Raw genomic sequence first — 25,579 nt, forward strand, 5'->3', positions numbered from 1 at the left:
AGACACATGCAGTGGCTCCCTCTGGTGGCACAAGCGCCACCCCCTCGTCCTTATCTTCACTTTGAGTACAAGGTCCAGGGCAACATCAGTCAGAACTTTGGAGCTTCCCCGCGCCCCACCCCCACCTGCTCCGGCTCAGCACAGGGCAGCTCTGTCCTTGCAGGAGCTCCTGCCAAACACCTCAAAGGCGTCTTACACATCCCACCTCAGATCCTGCTGGATCTGCTTTTGAAAACTGACACAGATGCAGAACCTCGCTGCAACCACCCTGGTCTGAGCCGCTGGCATTGCTTGCACGGATTCACTCACTAGCCCCCAGCTGGTCTCTGTTTCCCCCTTCTTAATCCAGCATCTAGAGTGGTCCTGTTACACTCCAAGTCAGATATGTCTCTCCTCTACGCAGAACCTCCCCAGGCTCCCACCCAACTCAGAGTAAATGCCGGAGTCCTTGTAACTCCACACACCATGACCTGTCCCCTCCCCCCATCACCTCTCTACTCTCCCTGCTCACTCATCTCCAGCCACACTGCTTTCTCAGTTATCCCCTACCTCAGGGCCTTTGCACTGGCTGCTCCTGCTTCCTGGAACCTCCTTTCCTGGGATATCTCCGTGGCCTGCTCCCACCCTCCTTCAAGCCTTTGCTACAATGTCAACTTCCCGGTGAGATCTCCTTGAAGCCCTGATTTAAAATCACAGTCTGCTACCCTCACTTCTATCCTCCTCCCTGCTTTATTGTTCTCCCTGGCTCTTAACACCTGCCGACTCTACAACGGACTTATTAATGCTGTTCATGCTCTTTTCTCCCTGGTGCTGAGCATCCAGTGGGCACTCAGAGAGTGGAAGAGTGTCTTAGATGGAAATTTCAAACCCCTCTGTGCTTCCTCCAGGTATTTTTTAAGAGAGTGTGGTCCCTGAGACATAGGTCACTTGGGCTCTCCTGGCTTTGAATGTGCAGGACAGGGTTCCCAGCCTGTAGGTCCCTGAGTGCTACACACATGCACATGAACCACCGTCTCAAGCCAACATCTGAGGGACTGGTTTTCAAATGTGTACAGATACTCCTCCGATGAATATTGCACGGCCGTTTAAAAGTGTCACTGAATTCTTTTTAGCTGTTTGGCCATGATGTATTTTCTCTCTCAACCAATACCCTCAATACTGAATGGAGGTCCTCCTCAAAATAGTTGGGAACACCTTGCCTAGGGCCAGAAAAGGGATCTAATAAACAAGTCTGGAGACCCTTGGCCATCTTTCATATGGGTTCCTGCCAGGAACGTTGCCCACAATTATTCTCACCTACCCCCAGGCAAAGTAGCAGCAGCTGCCAGGGAGCACAGGCTCACCCACTAGAGTAAGGCAATTCATAATCCGTTAACCTTGAATTCTGCACGCCCTGCCACTCCACGAGCAGGGGGTTGTTGGAGAAGTTCTCAGCTTGGGCAGAATTCAGATGAGCTCTTGTAATCAACATGCAATTAACTGTTGCACATCCTGGGCATCCGGGCACCCTGTGCTTTGCAGCGTGACGGGGCTTCAGGGGACATGGTTATTTTAGAGCAGAGGTGGGGATGGAGCGTTCATAGTTGGGCAATCCCACCTTGCACAAGAGATCCTGAAAAGGTCTGTGCGAATTTAGTCCTCTGATCTTGGTTCAGATGTTAATAATAATAATAATGGCCAGCGTTTATTGAGCACCTACTATGTGCCAAGTGCTTTTTGCAGGTGTGATCTCATTACGACAGCCCAATATTCCTCCTCCCTTTTATAGATATGGAACTGAGACTCAGAGAGGTTTAGTACAATAACTTGTTCAAAGCCCACAGCTGGTTAAGCCCCAGGGTTGCCTGACCCCAAAGTCAGTATTCTTGACCTTTCTGTTCTCACCCCCCACCTTGGAGATTCTGGGCTGGCAGCCTCTGTAGGGCACCCCTGCCTGATAACTGCAACAACTTTGTGTCTGGTGTGGTACCTCCTTGGGTCATACTGCTAAGGATCTCAGGTGGGTGGGGATGCCTGCATGGGGAAGTCCCATTCGTCATATCCAACACTTGGCATCCTGTGTGGCACACTTCTTTGCCACCCTTCGTGCTGTACCATGCCATGATAAGGAGCCCAGGTGACTGCAGCTTCATCCTGCCAGGGGAGCCTGTCCTGTTGGTTCACACAGCCCAAATCTCCCTGGGAGACCCCCAGGGGAAGCACAAGCCCTTTAGACTCTACAACCCCGCATTTCTGGTGAGGTACCCCTCCTGACAGGTCCTGCAACTCCAGGATCAGTAATGAGGCATCCTTCTCAGTGGGCCCTGCTGCTTCTTGGGTGTGGGAAGCCCAAAAAACTCAACTCTGCAGCTCAGACTCTTTGGGGCTCCTTCTTGGGGCTCCCTACCGCGCCTCCGGGGGAGGGTGCTGCTGGTCCATGTTCCTCGTGGGGAGCCCCAGCAGGCTCTGCCCTTCTCTCCAGAGGGCGGGACTTCTCTGGCTCCTGCGTGAGATGACCCCTCCCGGCTGGTTTTGTTGCCTCACGTACCCGGTGGGAAGCCTCTTTCTCCGAGAGCGCCTCCTGGCACTTTCTTTGCTTCTCAGGCTCTCCACTCGGGTGCGGGTCTCTTTAGGGGGCGCCCTTCTCTGCCGGGCCCCCGCCAGCGCCCGGCGTGGGGCGCCCCCTCTCCCAGTGAGGGCGGGAGCCGGAACAGTGTCGCCGGCCGCCTGCAGGTGTCTCCCCACGGAGGGGCGCGCGTCCCTGCGCCGTGGCCGCTGCCAGGCGCCAGCGGCTCCTCGCCGAGGTGCACTCGCGCTCCGGGCTGCGGGCGCGCAGGAGCCGCTCCGCCGCCGCCCGCCCCCCGCGCCCCCCGCGCCCCCCGCGCGCCGCGCCCCCACCCCGGGGGCGGGGGCATGGGCCAGCGCCGCGTCCGCCGCCGCCCATCGCAGGCGCCCGAGCCCCGGGGCGCGGCGGGCAGCGGCCGCTGACGCGGGGCGCCGGCTGCCAACTTCGCGCGCGGAGCTCCCCGGCGGCGCGGTCCCGGCGGCGCGGGCGGCATGAAGACGAACCGCCGCGGCCGAGCGCTCCTGGCCGTGGCCCTGAACCTGCTGGCGCTGCTCTTCGCCACCACCGCCTTCCTCACCACTCACTGGTGCCAGGGCACGCAGCGGGTGCCCAAGCCGGTCTGCGGCCAGGGCGGGAGCGCCAACTGCCCCAACTCGGGCGCCAACGCCACGGCCAACGGCACCGCCGCCCCCGCCGCCGCCGCCGCCGCCGCCGCCGCCGCGGGGAACGGCCCCCCTGGCGTCGCGCTCTACAGCTGGGAGACGGGCGACGACCGCTTCCTCTTCAGGAATTTCCACACCGGCATCTGGTACTCGTGCGAGGAGGAGCTCGGCGGGCTCGGTGAGTGAGCGGCGGCGCCCCGGGGCTCCGCTCCCGGCTTCTCCGGGCTGCGCGGCCCCGGCGCCCCAGACCCGAACCTGCGCTCCCTCCTCGCGCCCGGGCCGGGGACCCGCGCCACCGCCAGGACGCCGTGCCCCGCGCTCCGCAGGCTCGGCCGAACGTTCGGGGGCGGGGAGCGCGGTGGGCAGGTCCGGGGGTGTCGAATGATGGCGTTCGGGACGCTCCGCCGTTTCAAGGTTCGGGCAGAGCTCGTGCCCCTTCCGAGCACCAGGCGCCTGTGGGGACGTCGCCGCGCCTTGGAGAGGAGAGTCTCCCGGCACCCACCCCGTTCCTTTCCGAGCCAGAACTCATCTCCATGCTCGCCCCTTGCCCCTCTTCCTTTCGCGGGGCACTGGCTACTCCCATCCATCCCTTCCCGGGAGCCTGGGGTGGCGGTGGTGTTGGCGCAGGGACTGTTGTGTCAGCCGCCCCTTCCACCGCAGGTACACAGAGCCAGAAGCCGAGGCGCTCGTTCTTCCACCCCCATCCCCGGCCCGCACTAAACCGCTCCCAGACCGGGTTTGGGCAGCACGGGAGTGAGGAGTGGGGCCAGTCCGGTGGGTTCCCGGCAGGGAGCCCTTCGTGTCCCGGCCCCCGCCCGGGAGAATATGCGGCGGGAGGGAGAGGAGGCCGGTGGGAAAGCGGGACAGCTCGGCGAGGCTCAGGTCAGAATTGGGGCGCGGGGTGGGGGGGGACTCTTCAGAAGGCAGATCAAACTGTTCCCTCGGCCTCGCACCCTTTCCTGGACCCGCCGCCGGAGGCAGCCAGGGCCGGAGTAAGTGTCCCCGAGGCAGGCACTGAGGCTAGGGCAGGGCTCAGGGGAAAGCTGCCTGGCAGTGGTTGTATCACATGCTGGGGATGCTGGTCCACACCACCTGGTACCTCCCAGACCATGTTGCTCCGAGTCCAAGTCTGGGGACCCTCTTGAGTTGAATTGACCTCTTTGCCCAAGGTTAAAACTCCCCGTGCCTGCCTAGCTCTTTGATGTCAGCGTGGGCTATGTGTGGAGTCTCATGTAGACAGGAGTGGGCCACAACTGCTAGTTTGCCCTGAATACGGCGTTGGCCTGACTGGTTTAAAGGACAGAGGGAGGAAGGTGTGAAATAAACCCGGGGAGGCTGCTGACTCTGCCCGGAATGCCCTTCCCCACATCTTCCCTGGCTGGCTCCTCCTCAGCTCCAGTGGGACTTCCTGACCCACCTTCCCAGGCCGGGTGCCTTGGAGAGAAGACCTCCCTATCCCTCTTTGGAGGCAGGGTCGCCCCATCTTTGTATCTCATCACCATTTTTATCTCCCCCATCACACTTGGCACACCTGAAGTTTTCTGGGGGCATGCCTTCGGTCACCAGCTTCTTGTCCCCCCTACCCATAGGATGTCACTCCATGAGGGCAGGGCCCCAGCCGTCTTGTTCATTGCCATGCCCAGTCTCTGGGTACTGTCTAGTGCATAGAAGGTCTTCAATACCTATTTGCAGGATAAATGTTGGATGAGGCTTCGGGACCATGAACCGGAGGTTTCCCGGGGTGCTCCCTGCTCTGTCTTGCCTGTAGGGGTGCCCCACTTAAGTTTTCTGGGACCACCTGCTTGATGCTGGCTGTTTGCCAAAGACACTCCGAATAGGGTCCCACCCCTGACCAGTTTCACCCCATCAGACTCACTTCTGGTGTGCACTCAGGACTTGAATTTTTACTCTGGGATGTAATAATGATAATAATTTAATGATTTAATAATAATTAACCTTAAAAGACATCTTGGCTAAAATTCCCTGCTTTCCGCTCAGCCCAATCCTCTCCCATGGAGGCCTCGGAATGCCTCGTCCTGGGAAATATCTGCACCCTTTGGGGTAGAGGTCCCCCTACCTCACCTCCGCCTCTCACCAAGTTTCTCCTTTGTGTAAAAACGCAGACTCCCTGCCCTTTCCTTTATGTCCACACTTAAATCCAATGCTGTGTCCTGCAGCGGAGTTGCCCTGTCTCTGCCCCATGGAGTGCCTGGGCCCTCACTGGCCAGCTGAGCCTCTCAATTGTTTGAGGTCTCTCCTAGCTTCTTCCTGAAGGTCATGCCCCCCAGCTCTTGCAGTTATTTCCCTGTAGCTCGTCCCTGTAGCTCCTCCAGGGCTTGATACAGGATGTTTAAAACTAAGCATTAAAAAAAGTATTAATTAAAAACAATGCTAGCTCACATTTATTGAGCCCTTCATGTGTACCAGACATTGTTAAAACTTCTCACCGGCCGGATCTTGTTGAATCCTTGTCAGCACCCTTGTGGCAGGCACTTCTACGGCGCCCATTTTTCAGATGAGGAATTTGAAGCTAAGAGAGCTTTTCGTGTGGCCTCACAGCTGATGAGGGGGCCTGAATTGTCTTCATGGGGCGCAAAGGGATCACGATGAAATGATCAGGGAAGAGAATGGTGCAGTTGGGGGTCAGAGAAAGGGGTGATCTGGGGGGCTCAGCATAAGACCCTCACCCCCAGTCCTTGGTTAGTAAAAACACGGATGGTTAGTTTGTTGGGTAAATAAACCAAACCCACAGTTTTCTCTTTCCTCTTGATCACTGTTGGCTAGAGATCGCCCCTCCCAGAAAATCACAATTTTCCTCCCTGGGAGCTTGGAAAATAGTTATCAGCCTGTCAGTGCTGGTGAGAAATTTGGGAGGTCTGAGCCAAGCTTTGGATGGTTTCCCCCACTGATCCTACAGTGCCCAAATCCTGCCCCTCCACGGTCACGGTACTGAAAGGGTGTCAGGAGGTACCTGGCCTCAAACTTTTGTTGCTATGACAACCTTTCTTCTGGGTTCTGCGACCATTTTAAAATTTATTTTCTACTTGAAGAGAAAAAAAAAAAAACCACCCCAACACCCTTCCCCCCCCAAACAAAATCCTGCCCTCCCTGCCAGAACATCAAGGACCAACTTCCTTCCCTCACTCGCATGAAACTACAGGGAAGGCTTTCTTCCTTTCTCTGCATTTTATGTTCACTCCAATGAAAACACCAACCACGAAATCGTAACCTCTCCGTGAGAAGCAGCTGCTAAATGTTCCTTCCTCTCAAACGCCTGTTTGGTAATTTCTTTCTGTGCTCAGAAAAACCTCTCCCCATTCTGGGCAGCCGCAGGGAAATCTAATAAACCCTTTTCCCACACGAAAAATCTACAGCTTTCACAAAGAAAACTGCAGCCTGTCCTAAACAGACACAATTTCCCCAGACCCGGCACAAAGGAAGCTTTTCTCCTTCCTCCAAGAAGGAGCATCAGCTCCTTCAACAAACAGAAAGAGAAGTGTGGCCTCGACACAGAATTACCCCAAGGCCTTCACGCAAATTGGGTTTCTCTTCTGGATTAGGTGCTCGGAAGGCTCGGGTGGGTGCAGACGCAGGCATCGGGGTTGGAGGGGCAGCAGAGAAAGGCCTGGAGGGGTCACGAGTGAAGGTCTGGAGGCGGCCGAGGTGGGGATGGCAGGCAGGTGGTTATGCTGACTGGGAACGCAGGTGATGTTGGACTTCAGTCTCAGGGAGTGTGTGTTTGAACCTCAGGAAATGGGTGACTCCGGAGGATTGATGGGGTGGCAGGGTCTAGGAGGGCTTGTGAGGGTGGCTGGAGGGAAGTGGGATTGGGGCGGCCAGAGAGAAGGGAGAGACCGGTCAGGGGGAGGAGGAGCTGGATGTTTGGTGTCCCGACTCTAGACCCACTCTCTCCCCTGTCATGGGTGGGACGGTGCCCACTCTCTCTTGTGAAGGATGGATGCCACGTGCTGCCTCTTTTTAGCAGTGTGGTTTGGGCGAGGGCCTCAGTTTGCTGCCCTGTAGAATGGGGTCAGGGAGATCAGAGCAACTAGCAGCTGCTCATGGTGCAAGGATTCAGTGAAATAGTGCAGGGAAGTGCCGGGCACCTGTTGGATGTGTGAGTGCGCCGGGTCACCTCTGTGCTGCCACCTGTCTGAGCCGCCCACATCTCTCCTGTGGACTTCTGCAGCAGCCTCCCCGCTTCCACCATTGCCCCCACCCCTGCCAGTCCCCTGTCCACCCTACATGTGAGTAATCATCAGATCCTGTCTCTCCTTTGCACAGCCCCCCTCTGACAACTCCCCCCACCCCACCACTTAGAGTCAAAGCCACACCCTCCCCAAAGCTTGAGGCCCTGCGTGAAGGTGGCCCTCAGCCCCTCCCCGGCTACATGGCCTCTCTGCCTCTCTGGGGTCCTCTCCTTCTCCCGCCTGGTCACTGGCTTCTGCCACACTGGCTCCTGACACCAGGCACACTCTGCCTCAGTGCCTTTGCACTGCCTTTCCCTCTGCCTGGAATGCTCTTCCCCCAGTTGGCCACAAGACTGTTTCCGGAAACTTTTTGAAGTCAGCTCTTTCCCAGCACCCCATTCAATATTGATCTCCCCACACTTTTGCTGCTTGATTTTTTTGCAAGCATTTGCCACCATTGACTTTTCCTCAGCGTTCCTTGTTTGTTTTGTGTGTGGTCCACCAGCTCCGTGAAGGTGGAGGTTGAGTTTATCTGTGTTGTTTCACGGCTGGCTCCCCAGTGCTCAGGACACTGGCAGCAGTAGGTGTTCAGTCAGCATTTGTGGGTTAGATGTTGGTTGTTATGTCTGTTGTTCTTTGTGTCCAGTTCTCTGCCAGGCTCTAAGTGTCTTCTTATGCTGCAGGGAAGCAGGGGGCCCGGCCGGGGACCCCTCCCCTTCCGCTGAGGCTTCTGCTACATCTACCCCTCCTTACACACACACACACACACACACACACACACACACACACACACACGCGCGCATGAGTGTGGGGCGGGCCCATAGCCCCTCAGGAGAAGACCCCTGCCACCCCCACGCCTTTCTTGCTTCCCCTTCATTTCTACAGAAAACCCCAGCTCTTCTTTCCGTCCCTTATATCATGCTGCTACATTTCCACAAGTATGAGGACGCATGGGATGTCCCCAACCTGGGGACTTCCGGCGCTTGGGAATACGTTGGTGTAATATTAGACAGGCCAGGAGCAGCTGATACATGAAGAGGTGGACTTTGAAGGGCATGGCTTTGAGCCCCCAAAAGTGTTACTTCCTTTTGTTCCCATAACAGCCCTATGAGGTAGGTGCCATGGTTACACCCAATGAGGAAACCAAGGCACAGAGAGGTGAAGTGACTTGTTCAAGGTCACACAGCTTCCAAGTGGCAGAGCTGTGATATGCAGAAGGCTCCAGAGCCTGGCTCTTGCCTGCAGTGCTGTGCTGCACCCCGTGCCCCCATCCCAGTTCATGCAGCCTCCCCAGGCACCTCCAAGAGGCCTCACTGAGAAGGGCGCTGCACCAGGTGTCATGAACCCCGGGTTCAAGTCCAGCCTCCAGTGCCAACTTGCTGAGTGACTTTAAACAAGTCACACTCCCTCTCTCTGTGGGCTTTTCTTTCCTTATGTGTACAATGAGGGTTTGGTTTTGTTTTTCGTCTGGGTGATGGAGGCGGCAGAGCACCCCATGACCACAGGCCTTGTGGTCAGACAGTTCAGGCTCCAGCCCCCATGCCACCACTCACCTGCTGTGTGACCTCTGGCAGGGGCTTGCCCTCTCTGGGCCTCAGTTTCCTTGGCTGGGACAAGAGGACGATGATATCTGCCTCATGGTAGTGTCCTTGGAGTTAAAGCAGATAACGTGGATGCTTGGCTGGTACACAGCAATCACTCAGTAATGGAGCTTTCGGTGATCTGACCTCGTGTCAGAGGCTGCAGACCCATGGCCATCGGGTCAGATCCAAACTGTCCATCTGTTTTGTTTGGCCCTGCAGTGTCTTCAGCATCTTTGAATAAGTTGCCAATATTTGAAAATTGAGACACTTCACAGAAACATCTGGATTTATGGCTTTTCTCAAAAACCTGGCAGATCCATCAGCGCTGGGCCCAGGTTCCTGTGGGAGTGGCAGCTGCCCCTCCTGGGAGTCCATCGCCCGCCCCTCCTCACTATTGAGGTAACTTCGCCACCTTCCAGGCGCTCAGGACCCAAGCCTTGGGGTCCTCCTTGGTGCCTCTTGCTCTCACATCCCACGTCTCATCCATGGGTGAATCCTGCCAGCTCTTCAGTCAGAATCCAGCCCCTGCCTGATCGCGTTCCTCCAGCTCTGCCCTGGCCGGGCCCCTGGTGCCTCGCCCCTGGACTAGGGCAGTGGCCCCTCCCTGGACTCCTTGCTTCTGCCCTTGGCCCCCACCATCTGCTCTCCACCCAGCAGCCAGAGGAATCCTGTTAAATCCGAGTCAGGTCACTTCCCTCCACTGCTCAGGGCCTCCTGTGCATCCCATCTCGCTCAGTTACAGCCAAACATCCTCCAAAGCCTGTGGGCCCTTTGAAATTTGCCCCTATTGCCTCTCTGACCATCTCTCCCCGCAACTGCTCTGCTCCAGCCATACCAGCCTCCTTGCTGGTCCTTGAACAGGCTAAGACCCTCCTGCCTCAGGGCCTTTGCACTTGCTGTTCCTTCGTGTGGGAACTCTTCTCCCAGATGTCTGCCAGGCTCCCTCCCTTCTCAGGCAGGTCTCTGCTCAAATGTCCTCTTCTCAGTGAGACCTTCCCAGACCACACGATGTATATCAGTGACCTCACCACCCCCAACCACTTCTGCCTCCCTCCTTATTCCCCCATCACTCTGATTATTGTCTTACCCACTACATATCACACTCATTTATCTTCTTTCTTTCATTAAAAAGATTTTCTAAAATTTTTATTGGAGTATAGTTGATTTACAGTGTTGTGCTAGTTTCTGCTGTACAGCAAAGTGAATCAGTTATACGTATACATATATCCACTCTTTTTTAGATTCTTTTCCCATATAGGTCATTACAGAGTATTGAGTAGAGTTCCTGTGCTAAACCGTAGGTCCTTATTAGTTATCTATTTTATATATAGTAGTGTGTATATGTCAATCCCAATCTCCCAATTTATCCCTCCCCCCCTTTCCCCCTTGGTAACCATAAGTTTGTTTTCTATATCTGTGACTCTATTTCTGTTTTTCACTTGTCTTCTTTATTATGTGTCTGCCCTGCACGGATGCTGGCTCCATGGTGGCAGGACTTGGTCCATTTCACGTACTGCCATATCCCAGAAACTAGACGAGCTGGCATTGAGTGAGGGTTTGGTGAATATGTGTTGAAAGCATTTGGGATTCTAGGGCCTTCTCAGGACTTGTGTGTGCTGTGAGAGGCCCCAAGCTCTGTGCCCATCATTCCCATGGACTTGTCAGATGTTCTTTCTTCCCTCTTCCCTCCCCTGTTCTGCTCCCAAGAAGAGGTATGTAGTGGGCTGCTGTGAAGGGCTGAGGGGGTTCACTGTGGTCATCCTCCCTATTTAAATCCTGGTGTACCAACTCAGAACCATCTTGCAGGGATGCTGTGACCTCGGGCCTCTGTGCTGCCTGTGGGACCATCCGTGGCGGTTAAGCTCTTCTGGTCCCAAGTGACAGAAGCAGACTCAGGCCCACTTAAGGATAAAGGGGAGTTTTTAAGAAGGATGCTGCTGCTGCCTACAGAATCCAGGCAAAGGCCTCGGAGGTCAGAGCCGGGACCTCCTGGGCTCCTGGAGGCCAGAGTGGACGAGTCCTCCCTCAGGTCTAGAGCCACCAACTAAAATCCTACAGGGCCCAGATTGGAAACCAAAGAGAGTAAACATACAGGGAGTGGAGGGGACTGTGGAGAACTGGGAGCGTCTGCCTGGCCTGAAGCAGTAGCTACTGTTCAGTTCCAGGTGACCATTATCATTGGGGGAGGGGAGACCACGTGGTGCCAAGTTGTCCACTTTGTCAACACTCCAGGTTTTTATACCAAACCTCTTATTTTTAGTAAGAATTGATACCTGCCACTTTTATTTGTTTTATTCTTTCTCTGTTAGGAAAACATTAACAGGAGATGGATATTTATTCATTCATTTATTTATTTATTTATTTAAACATCTTTATTGGAGTATAATTGCTTTACAGTGGTGTGTTAGTTTCTGCTTTATAACAAAGTGAATCAGTTATATATATACATATGTCCCCATATCTCTTCCCTCTTGTGTCTCCCTCCCTCCCACCCTCCTTATCCCACCCCTCTAGGTGGTCACAAAGCACAGAGCTGATCTCCCTGTGCTATGCGGTTGCTTCCCACTGGCTATCTATTTTACATTTGGTAGTGTATATATGTCCATGCCACTCTCTCACTTTGTCACATTTTACCCTTCCCCCTCCCCATATCCTCAAGTCCATTCTCTAGTAGGTCTGTGTCTCTATTCCCGTCTTGCCACTAGGTTCTTCATGACCTTTTTTTTTTTTTTTCCCTTAGATTCCATATATATGCGTCAGCATATGGTATTTGTTTTTCTCTTTCTGACTTACTTCACTCTGTATGACAGACTCTAGGTCCATCCACCTCACTACAAATAACTGTTTCGTTTCTTTTTATGGCTGAGTAATATTCCATTGTATATATGTGCCACATCTTCTTTATCCATTCATCTGTCGATGGACACTTAGGTTGCTTCCATGTCCTGGCTATTGTAAATAGAGCTGCAATGAACATTGGGGTGCATGTGCCTTTTTGAATTATGGTTTTCTCAGGGTATATGTCCAGTAGTGGGATTGCTGGGTCATATGGTAGTTCTATTTTTAGTTTTTTAAGGAACCTCCATGCTGTTCGCCATAGTGGCTGTATTAATTTACATTCCCACCAACAGTGCAGGAGGGTTCCCTTTTCTCCACACCCTCTCCAGCATTTATTGTTTCTAGATGTTTTGATGATGGCCATTCTGACTGGTGTGAGGTGATACCACTCTGTGGTTTTTATCTGCATTTCTCTAATGATTAGTGATGTTGAGCATCCTTTCATGTGTTTGTTGGCAATCTGTATGTCTTCTTTGGAGAAATGTCTGTGTAGGTCTTCTGCCCATTTTTGGATTGGGTTGTTTGTTTTTTTGATATAGAGCTGCATGAGCTGCTCGTACATTTTGGAGATTAATCCTTTATCAGTTGCTTCGTTTGCAGGGATTTTCTCCCATTCTGAGGGTTGTTTCTTCGTCTAAAAACTATGGTATTTTATTAGTCATTCACAGCCTAAGTAAACTCAGTACGTGGGAGGCAGCTTCTCCGCAAGTCAACTGGATCTGTACCCTTGTTGCCTCTGGGACACACTTGTGGAGCCTCCCCTCCTCTCTGTCCTGTTTGTCCCCCCTTCTCTCTGGGCCTCTGTCCACCCTGCTTTCTCTATCTGAGGGTGCAGCTCTGGAAGAACTCCCGTCCGTCCCTCCCATGCTCTCGGCTGCCGGCTTTGTCCCCTGCTGCCCCACTCTGCCGAACCCCACCTCAGGAGAAATCTGGGTGGCCCTGGAAGAGGCGCAGAGGGAGGGAGACCCTCCCCAGACACAGTCGGGGTGGGAGAGGGTGGACACAAGTCTCAGTGTCTCCACTCAGTTGATACCTCTGCTCGGAGGTCTAACCAGCATTTCCAGTGAACAAGCCCTCAACCCGCCGCCTGTTCTTCTGCCCTCACCAGCTGGGGTAGGCTAGGTCACTCTGCCCTGATCATCTGCAAATCCGGGAGGGTTCAAACAACCCTGGGGGCTCTGTTCCCTGCTGTCCCCATCAGGGACTCAGGTAAAAGAGCCTCTGTCCCCGGGTTCCTTGGCTGTAGAAGCAGGAAAGGGGGATGAGTTTCTGCCCAGAAGTGGCTCATGCCATTTGGCTTGCATTTCATTGGCCAAGGCAAGTCACATGGCCATAGCTAATCTCCTCGGGGGCTGGAGTGTTGCTATCCTACCAGGTGCCTAGAAAGCGGAGGACTGGGAAGATTGGTGACACCATGTAAGGCTACCTCACCCTCACCTGCCCCTCTCAGCTCCATCTCAAGAAACAATAAAGGACAATGCCATCTTTCCCAGGCAAAACCTTGGAGTCGTCTTTGTCTTTAACTCCTCTCTCTGTCTCCCTGTCTGTCTCTCTCTCTCTCTCTGTCTCTCACACACACACACACACACACACACACACACACACACACACACACACACACACACACACACACACACACACTCCACCGCTACCACCACCACCACCACCATTCAATCCATCAGCAAATCCTGTTGGCTTCTTTTAAAAATACCTCCAGAGTCCAACTGTTTCTCCCTGTCTCCTCTGGCACCCTGGTCTGAGCGAGCACCATCTCTTACCTGGACGACTCCAGCCCCCCCACACTGGTCCTCCTGCCTCACGTGTCCCCACAGTCTGCCGAGGGATCCTACTACACATCAGACCTCATTCCTCTGCTTAAGCCCTCCAGTGGCTCCCATCTCACTTGGGTGTAGCCAGAGTCCTCCCAGTGGCTGCAAGATGTAACTTGTCCCTGATGTCCCTCTGCCTCGTCTCTCACTACATACTTTCTTGTTTCCTCAGCTCCAGCCCCGCTATCCTCTGGGCTTTTGCACAGATGCCCCAGGCATGTTCCTGCCTCAGGGCCTTTGCACTTGGAGTTCCCTCAGCCTGAACGCTCTTCCCTGAGATTTCTGCCCCCTCACTTTAATAAAATGCCTCCTTTCGTTCGAGATCTTTTCTGGTCACCCTATTTAAAATTGCGAACCCAGCACACCCTCTTCCACCACTCAGCTTAATTTTTTTTTCATAACACTTTTCCCTTGTGACATTCTCCCTTGTGACATTCTATCAGTCCCTGGACCTACCTCAATGCCCCAGGGATCTGCAAGCCACACTCTGAGAACCACTAGCTGCTTAACTCTGTTTTATGGCCAAGGACACTCAGGTCTCTGCGGGGGAGCAGACCTCCTGTAAACCACACCTGTCACTAGCAGAGCTGGTGCTGGGTCCTGGACTGCATCCCCCTCAGCCCTGGCTTCTAGTTGCTGGTCCTCGATTATCCCTTGAAGATCCACAGACCTTTACCTCCAGTTTCCTGACTTTTGCTCTATTTGTCAGAAGAGCTGTTGTTTAAAAAATGGCACTCCCCGGCCTCCCCAAAGCCACATTTCCTGGGACTGGTGGGAAGTTGGAAAACTTCAAATTTTTATTCATTCTTTCATTCATGTTCATGAATACCTACTATGTTCTAGGTTTTGTTTAGGTGCAGAGATTATGGCAGGAAACAAGACATGAAGCTTTTAATCTCATGGAGCTTACATTCTAGAGCAGGGAAAGAGACAGTAAGAGGTTGGTTATATATTTGTGCATTTAACCTACATTTACTGAGTCCCTGTTGAGGCCACTGTGGATTCAGTGGTGAACAAAACAGACAAAGGCTCTGACTTCATGGAGCTTACGTTCTAGAGGGGACGGACAATGAGAATAGTTTTATCGCTCATCATGGCTTATGCAGCACCAGATTCCCTGGGACTCAGGGGTCAGGGAAGCAGTTGGACCCCCTGAGGGCTAACAGGCCACTCACTGCTTCCATGTGTGTTCTTAATTGCATAAGCCAGTCACATCTCTGTGACTTTTCAAGCCTGCTTTTTTTTTTTTTTTTTTAATTGAAGTGTAGTTGATTTACAATGTTGTGGTGGTTTCTGGTGTACAGCAACACGACTCAGATATATATATATATATATTTTTATATATATTTTTTATATATAATATATATATATATTTTTTTTTCTTTTTCAGATTCTTTTCCATTATAGGTTATTACAAGATATTGAATATAGTTCCCTGTGCTATACAGTAGGTCCTTGTTGTTTATTATATTTTATTTTATTTTTTAATCTGTGGTAGAGTCAGAATACTCACTGTCTTTAATGGAGTTTTTTAAATTGAAGTATTTTATTTTATTTTATTTTTTTTTAAAGGATTTTCTTATTTATTTATTTTATTTTTGGCTGTGTTGGGTCTTCGGTTCGTGCGAGGGCTTTCTCCAGTTGCGGCAAGCGGGGGCCACTCTTCATCGCGGTGCGGGGACCGCTCTTCATTGCGGTGCGCGGGCCTTTCTCTATCGCGGCCCCTCCCGTTGCGGGGCACAGGCTCCAGACGCGCAGGCTCAGTAGTTGTGGCTCACGGGCCCAGCTGCTCCGCGGCATGTGGGATCTTCCCAGACCAGGGCTCGAACCCGTGTCCCCTGCATTAGCAGGCAGATTCTCAACCACTGCGCCACCAGGGAAGCCAATTGAAGTATTTTAAATTGGAGAATACTCACTGTCTTTAAATGGAGTTTTTTAAATTGAAGTATAGTTGATTTACAATATCGTGTTAGTTTCAGTTTCAGGTGTACCGCACAGTTGTGTGTGTGTGTGTATTCTTTTTCAGACTCTTTTCCCTTATAGGTTATTACAAAATATTGAGTATAATTCCCTGTGCTATATAGTAGGTCCTTGTTGGTTATCTATTTTATATATAGTGGTGTGTATCTGTAAATCCCAAACTCCTGATTTATCTCTCCCTGCCTTTCCCCATAATTTAAGTTTGTTTTCTATGCCTGTGAGTCTGTTTCTGTTTTGTAAATAAGTTCATTTGTATCATTTTTTTTAGATTCCACATATAGGTGATATCATATGATATTTGTTATTCTCTGTCTGACTTACTTCACTTAGTATGACAATCTCTAGGTCCATCCATGTTGCTGCAAATGGCATGATTTCATTCTTTTTTATGGCTGAGTAGTATTCCATTGTATATACGTACCACATCTTCTTTATCCGTTCATCTGTCAATGGACATTTAGGTTGCTTCTCAAGCCTGTTCTTCATTCCCCCTCTAATGGTGTTGGAGTAGGGTTTTGAGACCTGTGGTCATCTTCCCGTATATGAACCCTCACCTGCTGGCCCGGTTGTCCTGACCCTTGAAGTATTTTCCAGGATAGTTTTTTCCATCTTGATAGATTTGTCCTCCTTTGTAATAAGAGGTTATTTGGAAGGATTTTCTGGAAGCTATCCTCTTGTCTTCTATGGTTTTCATTCATTCAGACATGTTTTTTGAGCAACTACTCTGTGCTGGGTCCTTTCCTCTATACCAGGAATACTTGGTGAACTTGGTGAATGAGGTCCCTGCTCACAAGGAGCTCACATTCCAGTGGAGAGAGAGAAAATAAATAAGTTAAAAAGGGGTAAAGCAATCATTTCATTTATTATCAATCAATATAGACCTAAGTGCTATGAAGCATGGTCATGAGGTAGCACATGAGGGTGGAGTTCTTGATGGGGTGTCAGGGAAACTTCTTTGAAGGGGTGACATTTGAACTGAGACCTGAATGACTAGAATAAGGTGGCCACTCAGAGTTCTGGTGCGGGGGAGGGCATTCTAGGCAGAATAAGTTCATCCGTTTTCTACTTCTTGAGTCAATTTTTAGTGGATTGTGTTTTCTATGAAAATAATTTATTCATCAAGAGATTTGAACTTATTTGCATAAAATTTAGCAAAGTATTTTCTTATGATTAGAAGAAAAAGTCTCTCTTTGATGAGTTTCCTCTTTGTACTCCTAGTCCTGTGTATTTTTTTCTCTTTCTCTTGATTTACCTTGCTGAGATCTGCTGAGGGTGATGTGGGTCCTGGTGAAAATTGCTTCTCAGACCTTCCAGAAAGAGCAGACTGGCTTGAAATCTTTACATGGGATCTGAACTGAGATGTCATATCCTTGGATTGGAGGCTCTGGTAATTTGTTCCAGCTTCCTCCCTTGTTTTTGGTCCAGGTCTTGCCAGCTAGGCTGTTTTATTGCCCTCCCCCACTTTTTTTTTTTTCCCCAAAGAATCCATACTCTTGTATTTATAAATTCTGTTTGTTCAAATTTCCTAATGCATCATTAAATTTCTTTTGGCTTACTTTTCTGAGGTTTGTTTTGTTAGTGTTTTCAAGTATTTGAGTTGAAAACTTTTGTTTCCATAGTTAAAAAAAAAAGAATGTGTTTAATGCTATGAGTTTGCCTATGAGCACCACTTTGGTCATATCTTGTGAGTTTTAAAATGCATGGGACTTCCCTGGCGGTCCAGCGGTTAAGCTTCCGCGCTTCTAATGCAGGGGACATAGGTCTGATCCTTGGTTGGGGAGCTAAGATCCAACATGCTGCATGGCCAAAAAAAAAAAAAAAAAAATGCAGTGCCTTTTTCAAAATTGTTTTCTAAAAATTCTGTAATTACAATTTTGTTTCTAGCAGTTCTGAAATTTCAGTTTTGTTTCTTCATTGATCCAAGAATAATTTAGTGGAGCATTAAACATTTCCTGGTGCTTTGCCTTATTTGCTTAAATATTTGTCATTAATTTCTAGTTTTACTGAATGTTGGAGGAGGTGGCCTGTGAGGTTCTACTTCATACTTTTTCTGGTAAAAGTTTTACTTGAAAAAGCAGGTAATTTCCCTGTATGTAAGGGAAGGCAGCTTTACAGAATTTAGAATTTCAAGGATCATTTTGTTATTTATTTCTCTTTGCTTTCTTGATCTGTGAAAAGCTGGATGAGGTAGGTCAAAGTCTTTCTCTTCAATAGAATTCTTTCCATTTTTATTTGTGTTTCTGATAGTTTTTGTTTTTATAAAGTTTGATTCTTCGTTATTCATCACAAAAAGATTTGTGACAGTTATATTTTCACTGTGGAATTGTGGATTTTATCTTTTGTCAAGATAAAATGACTATTTTCCCCTAGTGAATGCTTTTTGCCTTGGCTTCTATTTTTTCATATTTTAATATTGCTATCCCAGTTTTCTTTTATTTGTGTCCTCTTGCTGTATCTCTTTCTAGCCTTGTTATTTTAACTTTTTCATGTCTTTCTGTTAGGCGCATATCTGGTAAGAACAGCATAGTTAGATTCTGTCTTTTGGTACATCCTAGGGGTCTTAACCAAATGACATTTCTACAGTCAATAAATTTGATCTCACCTCTCTCTTTTTGTTGAATGCTTCAATTCTTTATTCCTTTTTCTTTAAACGTTTTCTTTGTTTTTATCCTTTGGTATGTGGATTTGGTTTTGTTTCTTTTTTCTTTACTAATGATTTAAAAAGTATACACATTGCTATTAATTCTGTTTTTAAAACTTGGGTTTCTATTTCTCTAATAACTATGAAGAGCTGTATATAGTGCATCTTCCATGGTAGGATGAGATTAGTTGCTCTTGATTTCTGCTTTTTGCTCATATTTGTAATAATAATTGTAGCTTGATCCCTTGTGTAACTGGTTTCAGTACTAATTGCAAGTCCCTTTAGTTCATTTTCCCACACATTTTATTCATATCTTGGTTGGCTTTGAACACTAGATACGATGGTGTATGTTCTTGCCACCAGCTGTGCGCTGGATCCCATGCTAGATGCTGAGATGCAATGGAGATGAGGCCAACGAGGTGTAGGCTCCTGCTCTCCTGGAACTTCTAGTTGTGTGTATGTGTGTGCACACGCGTGAGTGCTCATGTGCTCATGTGCATGTAAACAATACACAAGGAAGCAAACCCATCTACCTCTGAGGAGGGGCATCTAAGTGAGACTTGAAGAGTGGGGAATAGTTGGCCCTGAGCAGGCAGAGGAAACAGCCATGCAGAGCCTTTGCAGAGGGACAGAGCTTGGTGAGTGGGAAGAATGGAGAGAAGATGGATGTGGCTGGAGGGTAGTGAGCTAGGGAGAGTGGTGTGGGGCGAAGTGGGAGAGGGAGCAGAGACAAGATGAGAGCTTTGTAGGCGTGGAGGGCTGTGCACATGATCTACTTCTTAGCTCTTGTTTATTTAAGAACAGCTCTTTGTGACCTTTGGCTATGAATGACAACACCATGGCTGGGTATAGAAGCCACAGGTTTAAACCTTTGCCCTCAACATCCTGTGGGCATCGCTCCATGTCTTCTGGCATCTAGCGTTGAGGAAGAGATGCTTGAAGTCAGCCTAATTTTTTTCCTTTGTAGGCAACTTGTTTTGTTTTTTCCTTAATTCTTGTATGAATTTTTTCCCCATTCATCCTCAAAATAGAATTTCATCACAGAATAAATAAATCTCTTTTTAACTGGCCAGGTACCTGCTGCGATCAGCTTAGGAAAGCTTAATTGTATTATATTTTCAACTATTTCTACTATTCCATTTGTTCTGGGCTCTTCTTCAGAAACACCCACCTCTTATTTATGGGATTGCTTTCTGTTCCCTGACCTCTATGGCTATTATTGTCTGTCACATAATCTTAATGTTCTTTTTGGCTCATTATTTTGGAGTTTTTCCTGTTTGGTATTCTCTGAGCTTCCTGGATCTGTGGTATGGTGTCTGATGTTAATTTGGGAAATACATATATATATAAAATATATATATTCTTTTTCATATTCTTTACCATTATGGTTTATTACAAGATATTGAGTATAGTTCCCTGTGCTATACAGTAGGACCTAGTTGTTTATCTATTTTATATATAGTAGTCTGTATCTGCTAATCCCAAACTCCTAATTTATCCCTCCCCCACTTTCCCCTTTGGTAACCATAAATTTGTTTTCTATGTCTGTGAGTCTGTTTCTATTTTGTAAATAAGTTCATTTGTATCATATTTTAGATTCCACATATAAGTGATATCATATGATATTTGTCTTTGTCTGACTTACTTCACTTAGTATGATAATTTCTAGGTCCATCCATGTTGCTGCAAATGGCATTATTTCATTCTTTTTTATGGCTGAGTAGTACTCCATTGTATATGTGTACCACATCTTCTTTATCCATTCATCTGTCAATAGACATTTAGGTTGCTTCCATGTCCTGGCTATTGTAAATAGTGCTGCCCTGAACATTGGGATACATGTATCTTTTCTTTCTAAAGATTTTTTTTTTTTGATCTGGACTATTTTTAAAGTCTTTGTTGAATTTGTTACAATATTGCTTCTGTTTTTTATGTTTTGGTTTTTTGGCCAGAGGCCTGGGGGATCTTAGCTCCCTGACCAGGGATCAAACCCACACCCCCTGCACTGGAAGGCAAAATCTTAACCATTGGACCACCAGGGAAGTCCCACAGGGGTGCATGTATCTTTTCAAATTAGAGTTTTCTCTGGATATATGCCCAGGAGTGGTATTGCTGGATCATATGTTAACTGTACCTTGTAATTTTTTTCTTAATAGCTGGACATGATGTGCTGGGTAAAAGGAACTGCTGTAAATAGCCTTTAGTAATGTGGTGGTGAGGTGTGGGGCAGGGCAAGTGTCCTATCGTCCTGTGACTTAGGTCTCAGCCTTTTAGTGAGCCTGTGCCCCTGGGCTGTGAGTTTCCCAAGTGCTTCTCAGTCCCCTATCCTGTTAGGTGGCATAGGATGGCTGGAGTTGGGTATTTCCCTTCCCCCAGGTCAGTTAGGCTCTGATAACACCCCAGTAGGTTAGGCTCTGGTTAACTAGTTTGTCCTGAGGGCAGGCCTTATTAAGAACAGAATGCTCTCATGAATTTCAAAATGGTTCCTTTTCCTCCTCCTGTCCTGAAGCATGAGGGGATTTTTCTCTGATATTCACTGTGAGGACCTGGTCGAGCTTCTGGAGGTAAAATCACGGAAGTGTGAGGACCCCTGATGACCGAGTCCCCCCGGGAGTTTTCATCTCTCAGACTTGTCCACACTGAGCCTCCAGCAATTCATCAATTACAGTTCAGGATGCATTAAGCCGGTGCTGGTTCCCACAGTGGTTTCTGCTGCAGTACATTGTATTGCTCTGAATCCACCTGAGTCTCCAATTTTGGGGGCAGCCGTTTGCCCTGTGCCCTCACTTCTCTTAGGGCTCTAAGAAGAGTTGTTGATTTTTCAGTTTGTTCAGCTTTTTTACTCGTTCTTTGGATGGATTGGCGACTTCCAAGCCTCTTACATGCTGGTCCAGAAACCAGAAGTCCTGTCTCATTCTTTTGTATGCCAAAGTAGTTTAGAAAGTTTGTTCTCCAGCTTTTGGTATCTCTGAATGCTCAAGCGAGTGGATTCCAGACCCTATATCCTTGATGCTTTTTTACTCTAGTGATCACGGTTAGACCATGCTTGGGCAGCTCTGAGGGTGCCTTGGTCTAGTCTGAGAGGTCGCCTTGCTTCCTCTTCCCTGTGCCCAGACTGATTCTGTTGGGACCTCTAAGGGTGTGAAATGTGGTGTATCCACCAAAGCAAGAGGAGGCTCCAGGCCCTAGTTTCAATTCCAGCTGGGAGGAGCAGAGACACAAAAGAAGATTCTCTCTGCCCTTGAGCTGTGCCTCCTTGTGTCCCTAACTCATATCAAAACATCTCTTCTTGGGCAGTGGTGTAATTTTCTGGAGCTCAGTGTCACTGACACGCTGCCATGTCGATTCCATTTTCTGTAGGGTTGAGTCTGCTTTTTACTGCTTCAGATGTGTATTTGGACTCTGTTTTTTGCATCTTTAGTTCCTTATAGTCCTTTCTTTCACTTAGACTGCCTTCCTGGAGGCTCTTCTCAACTAAATCTGTTGTCTTGGTCTCCAATCTGTTGAGTCTCAGTTATAGAGTTTATATTTTCTCAGGGACACAAACAAATGCTTTCATGAATTATCTTGGAATAAGTACATTTCAAAGATGTGCTTCTGTTCCTCTTTTTAGGTTGTAGAATTATCCCCAATGCCCTATTTGTCATTGTTTTTCTCATCTTTGGGTCTGGAAAGGTCTCTCCAGGCCTAATGTTTACTCTAAAATGGGATGTGTGGATTCTCTTCCATCCGTCTCACTTTTCACCTGGCTGCTGTTAGATTCTTCCTCATGTATCTTAAGCGGTACCGATGGTTGGCATTTATATCCTTAAGCCGATTTCTGTTTTTTTCAGAATTTATTTACGTTTTGTGACTCAGCTTGCTGGAGGTGGGACCTCCCTTTCTTCCTCCTGGTGGTTTGAGTATGGAAAGGAGGAATGACCTTCTTGTTCTATGCAGTGCTTTCTAGTTCTTTTCTTAACAGAAATGGCTGATGTAAAACTCCAATTCCCACAGCATGCCATTCCTACATTTCTTCTTGTCTTTGCCCCATTTTACTTCAACTCAAGATGCAATGCACTGTTTCTCCTCCGTTCAGACCCTCGCCATGTGCCCTCACTGGGCATCACAGATACCAGATGGATGGAGGCTGGGGACTGAACAGTCCCGTGGGTCCTGGGCTACAGAGGGTGGGCACCACCTCTACCAGACCTAGTGATGTCACTGCACTAGGGCGGTGGGACCCCTTTGGTCTTCCTTCTTGGCTGCAAAGATAAGTCGACTAATAGAAATTCCTTCTTGGTCTGGCAGAGATCATTGACTATAAGCCCAATTTCTAGTCCCCTTGTAATATTTCACTACTTCATGTGTCTCCCTGAGCATTTTGATTGAAAGATGGGTAAAAGGGGCAAGTCATACATCCCTGGTGTGCCACCAGTCTTAACCCAGAAGCCCTGCACCCTCTGTTGAGTGTAGGTTTTGATAAAGAGGAGGGGAAACTTGATCTCTATTGGATTTAGAATAAGAAGATGTGAATTGGAATTGTGGCTCAGTTATTCATTCATTTACTCACTCGTTCATTCCACGACCATTTATTAAGCGCTGAATTATTAAGCTCATATTATGTCAGGTGCTTACCTGATAGGTACTAGAGATAAAAGACGGCTAGCATTGGGTCTTTGTCCTCTGAGGAATTCTTTCATTACCAGCTCTGTGTGATCTTGAATAAATGACTTGACTTAATGGTACCTCATTTTACCCATCACTAAAATGACCATAAAAAACCCAAACATCTGGAGGGTTGTTGTGAGGTCGAGAGGACGCAGGCAAGGAGTGTTCTCCCACAGCACTCGGCATAGGCAGGTATGTGCACATTTGCTGCTTTCAAGTCTGAATAAAGCACTTGGAATTTAAAAGGAGGGCCTGGGATGGGAATACTGTTGAGAAAAGAGAGTTTGGTTAGATCTTAACTGGTTCCAAGAAATGCCTGGGAAGCCAGTCGGCACTGCCCTGCCTGGGGGGTGGGAGGCCCTGGAGCGACCCGCAAACCCCCCACCTGCCTGAGTGTCCAGAGGGGCCAGAGCTCAGCAGAGAGAAGGTTCTCAGTTCTGGGGCTGTGAGACTGTCTTCATCTCCTGGGTCTTACCCAGCAAAAGGGGTCTCTTCTTAGGTCGCTGGAAAGGCATCTATCCTTGAAATTTCATTCATTCATTTATTAGAAAACATTTTGAGTGCATGCTGCTTTTTTTTCTTTTTCTTTTTCTTTTTTTGGCCATGCTTCGTGGCTTGCAGGATCTTAGCTCCCCAACCAGGGATTGAACCCTTGGCCCTTGGCAGTGAAAGTGCAGAGTCCTAACCACTGAACCGCCAGGGATTTCCCTGAGTGCATGCTGTATGCCAAACGCTGTGTGTGTGTGTTTTGTTTTGTGTTTGTTGGGGTTTCGTGGGGGTAACGAGGAGGAGACAGTGGTGAAAAAGGTCTCTACTCTTATGAACTTTTAAATCTCTTTAAGGGGAGGGATGAGGCAACAAATGAGTAAATAAGATGGTTTCAGAGAGTGAGAATTACAATGAAAGAAGGAAAAAAATAGTGATGGACTGGAGGGTAACTGAAGAGCTACTTTAGCTCGGGTCATCAGGGCAGGGAGGCCTCTCTGGGGAGGTGATGTTTTTCTGAAGACCTGAATGTCAAAAAGGAGCCTCCCAGTGAAGATCTGGGGAAAGCAGAACAGGCAGAGGGAACAGCAAGTGCAAAGGGCCTGAGGTGGGCGCAAGGAACTGAAAAAGGTGGGTATGGCTGGGGGTCCAGTTAGGAGGCAGTTACAGTGGTCCACGCAAAATGGTAGATTGAGCTGGGGTGGGGGGCCTGGAGGAGGGGTGGGTGAGTGTGGGAATTGTTTTGCAGGAAGAAACATCAGGACCTGATGATGAGGCTCACAAAGGGAGGAGGAGAGTCAGGGAAGAGCCCTAGGATGTTGGCCTGACAAACAGGTGGTGCCATTTCCTGAGACGGAGGAAAAGGAGGGGGAACACGTTTAGGGGTAAAATCAGGAATTTTGTCTTTTGTCCTATTAAGGTCTAGATACTCATGTTGACATCTGACCTGCTGAGGACCAAGGACGGAAATCCAAACTGTTGTGTGTGTGTGTGTGTGTGTGCGTGTGTGTGTGTGTGTGTGTGTGTGTGTGGTGTGTATGCGTGGGTGTGTTCTGCTTCTGCTGAGGGTTTCTCAACCTTGGCACTGTTGACATTTTGGACTGGATCATTCTTTGTTGCGGGGGACTGTTTTTGCCTTGTACAGTATTTAGAAGCCTCATTGGCCTCTACCAACTAGATGCCAGTGGTACCCATCCCAGTTGTGACAATCAAAACGTCTCCAGGCACTGCCAAATGTCCCCTGGGGGACAAAATCGCTTCTGGTTGAGAACCAACATGAAACCTTCTCAGGGACGTTTGCCGTTGTCATAGGAAGAAATGGAAAATACACAGTACAAGTGCTAGCACCACCCTCTCCCTTACCCATGGTCAACATCCTTAATTGATCACACTACTTTTTTCCTACAAATCTCGATACCGCCTCAGAATCCTTCTTAATACAGCTGACCAGTAGCTCTTATCCATGACTGGGATTGGTAATGAGGGGAAACCCATTTATTCTCCTTACTCTGGGGTTAAAAGGAAAAAAAAAACAAAAAACCTAGAATGCTCTCTGTGGCCCACACAGTGATTTACAGTAAAATCCTAGACAGCAGCCTTTATCCATCTGTGCCTCAGTGTCCCTCCAAGTCAGATGAAAGCAATTCTAACTGCTTTCTATGGATCTGACAGAGCCTTAAGTGGGAGGATCAATGAGATAATCTTGGTAACTCAATTTGAGTTTTTGGAGGCGGGCAGAATATTACAGAAATGTGCAGTGGGATCATTATCTCATGGGGTGCTGTGAAGGTGAACCTGTAAATGATTAGAAAACATTTAGCTGTTATCAAGTGCCATATTTAATAATGGGAATAATGAAAAAGGAAGGCTCTCAGGAGCGGGCGGGCAGGTTGGAAGGCCCTGCAATTGGCTGTCTCAGGCTGTCGCCAGGAGGAGGAGTGGCAATGCTCAAGGCTACGGTAATCTGTGTGGTGTATGATGTTTTGTTCAGGTTCTGTGTAACCATGGAGACAGACTTCCCCCCCCCCCCTTCTTTCCGTGGAGCTGATTCCACACTCCTGCACATATGTACTCACCACACACGCACGTTCCCTCTTCCCTCTACCCAGACTCCTTCTGGCTTGGGCAGAAGTGAGGAGTCAGAGGACACCCTAGAGAGGGACAGCACTGTGGAAT

The 25,579-nt window shown here is 48.9% G+C and overlaps 1 protein-coding gene across 3 annotated transcripts in view; it reads left to right on the forward strand.

Annotated features, from left to right (window-relative positions):
- The first annotated feature begins 2,970 nt into the window (after nucleotides 1-2,970).
- The window catches only part of GSG1L (GSG1 like), a 212,156-nt gene continuing 189,547 nt past the window's right edge, over nucleotides 2,971-25,579 (forward strand). For all 3 annotated transcript variants that reach the window (XR_009005440.1, XM_057529350.1, XM_057529352.1), the window contains exon 1: nucleotides 2,971-3,385. Coding sequence is in view for 2 of the 3 variants with exons in the window: in XM_057529350.1 (XP_057385333.1) it covers nucleotides 3,037-3,385 (349 nt within the window). In the remaining variant the exon portion in view is untranslated. The remainder of the gene's footprint in view (nucleotides 3,386-25,579) is intronic.

This window comes from Balaenoptera acutorostrata, chromosome 15 (assembly GCF_949987535.1).
Source record: "Balaenoptera acutorostrata chromosome 15, mBalAcu1.1, whole genome shotgun sequence".
In the NCBI taxonomy this organism is placed as follows: Eukaryota; Metazoa; Chordata; class Mammalia; order Artiodactyla; family Balaenopteridae; genus Balaenoptera; species Balaenoptera acutorostrata.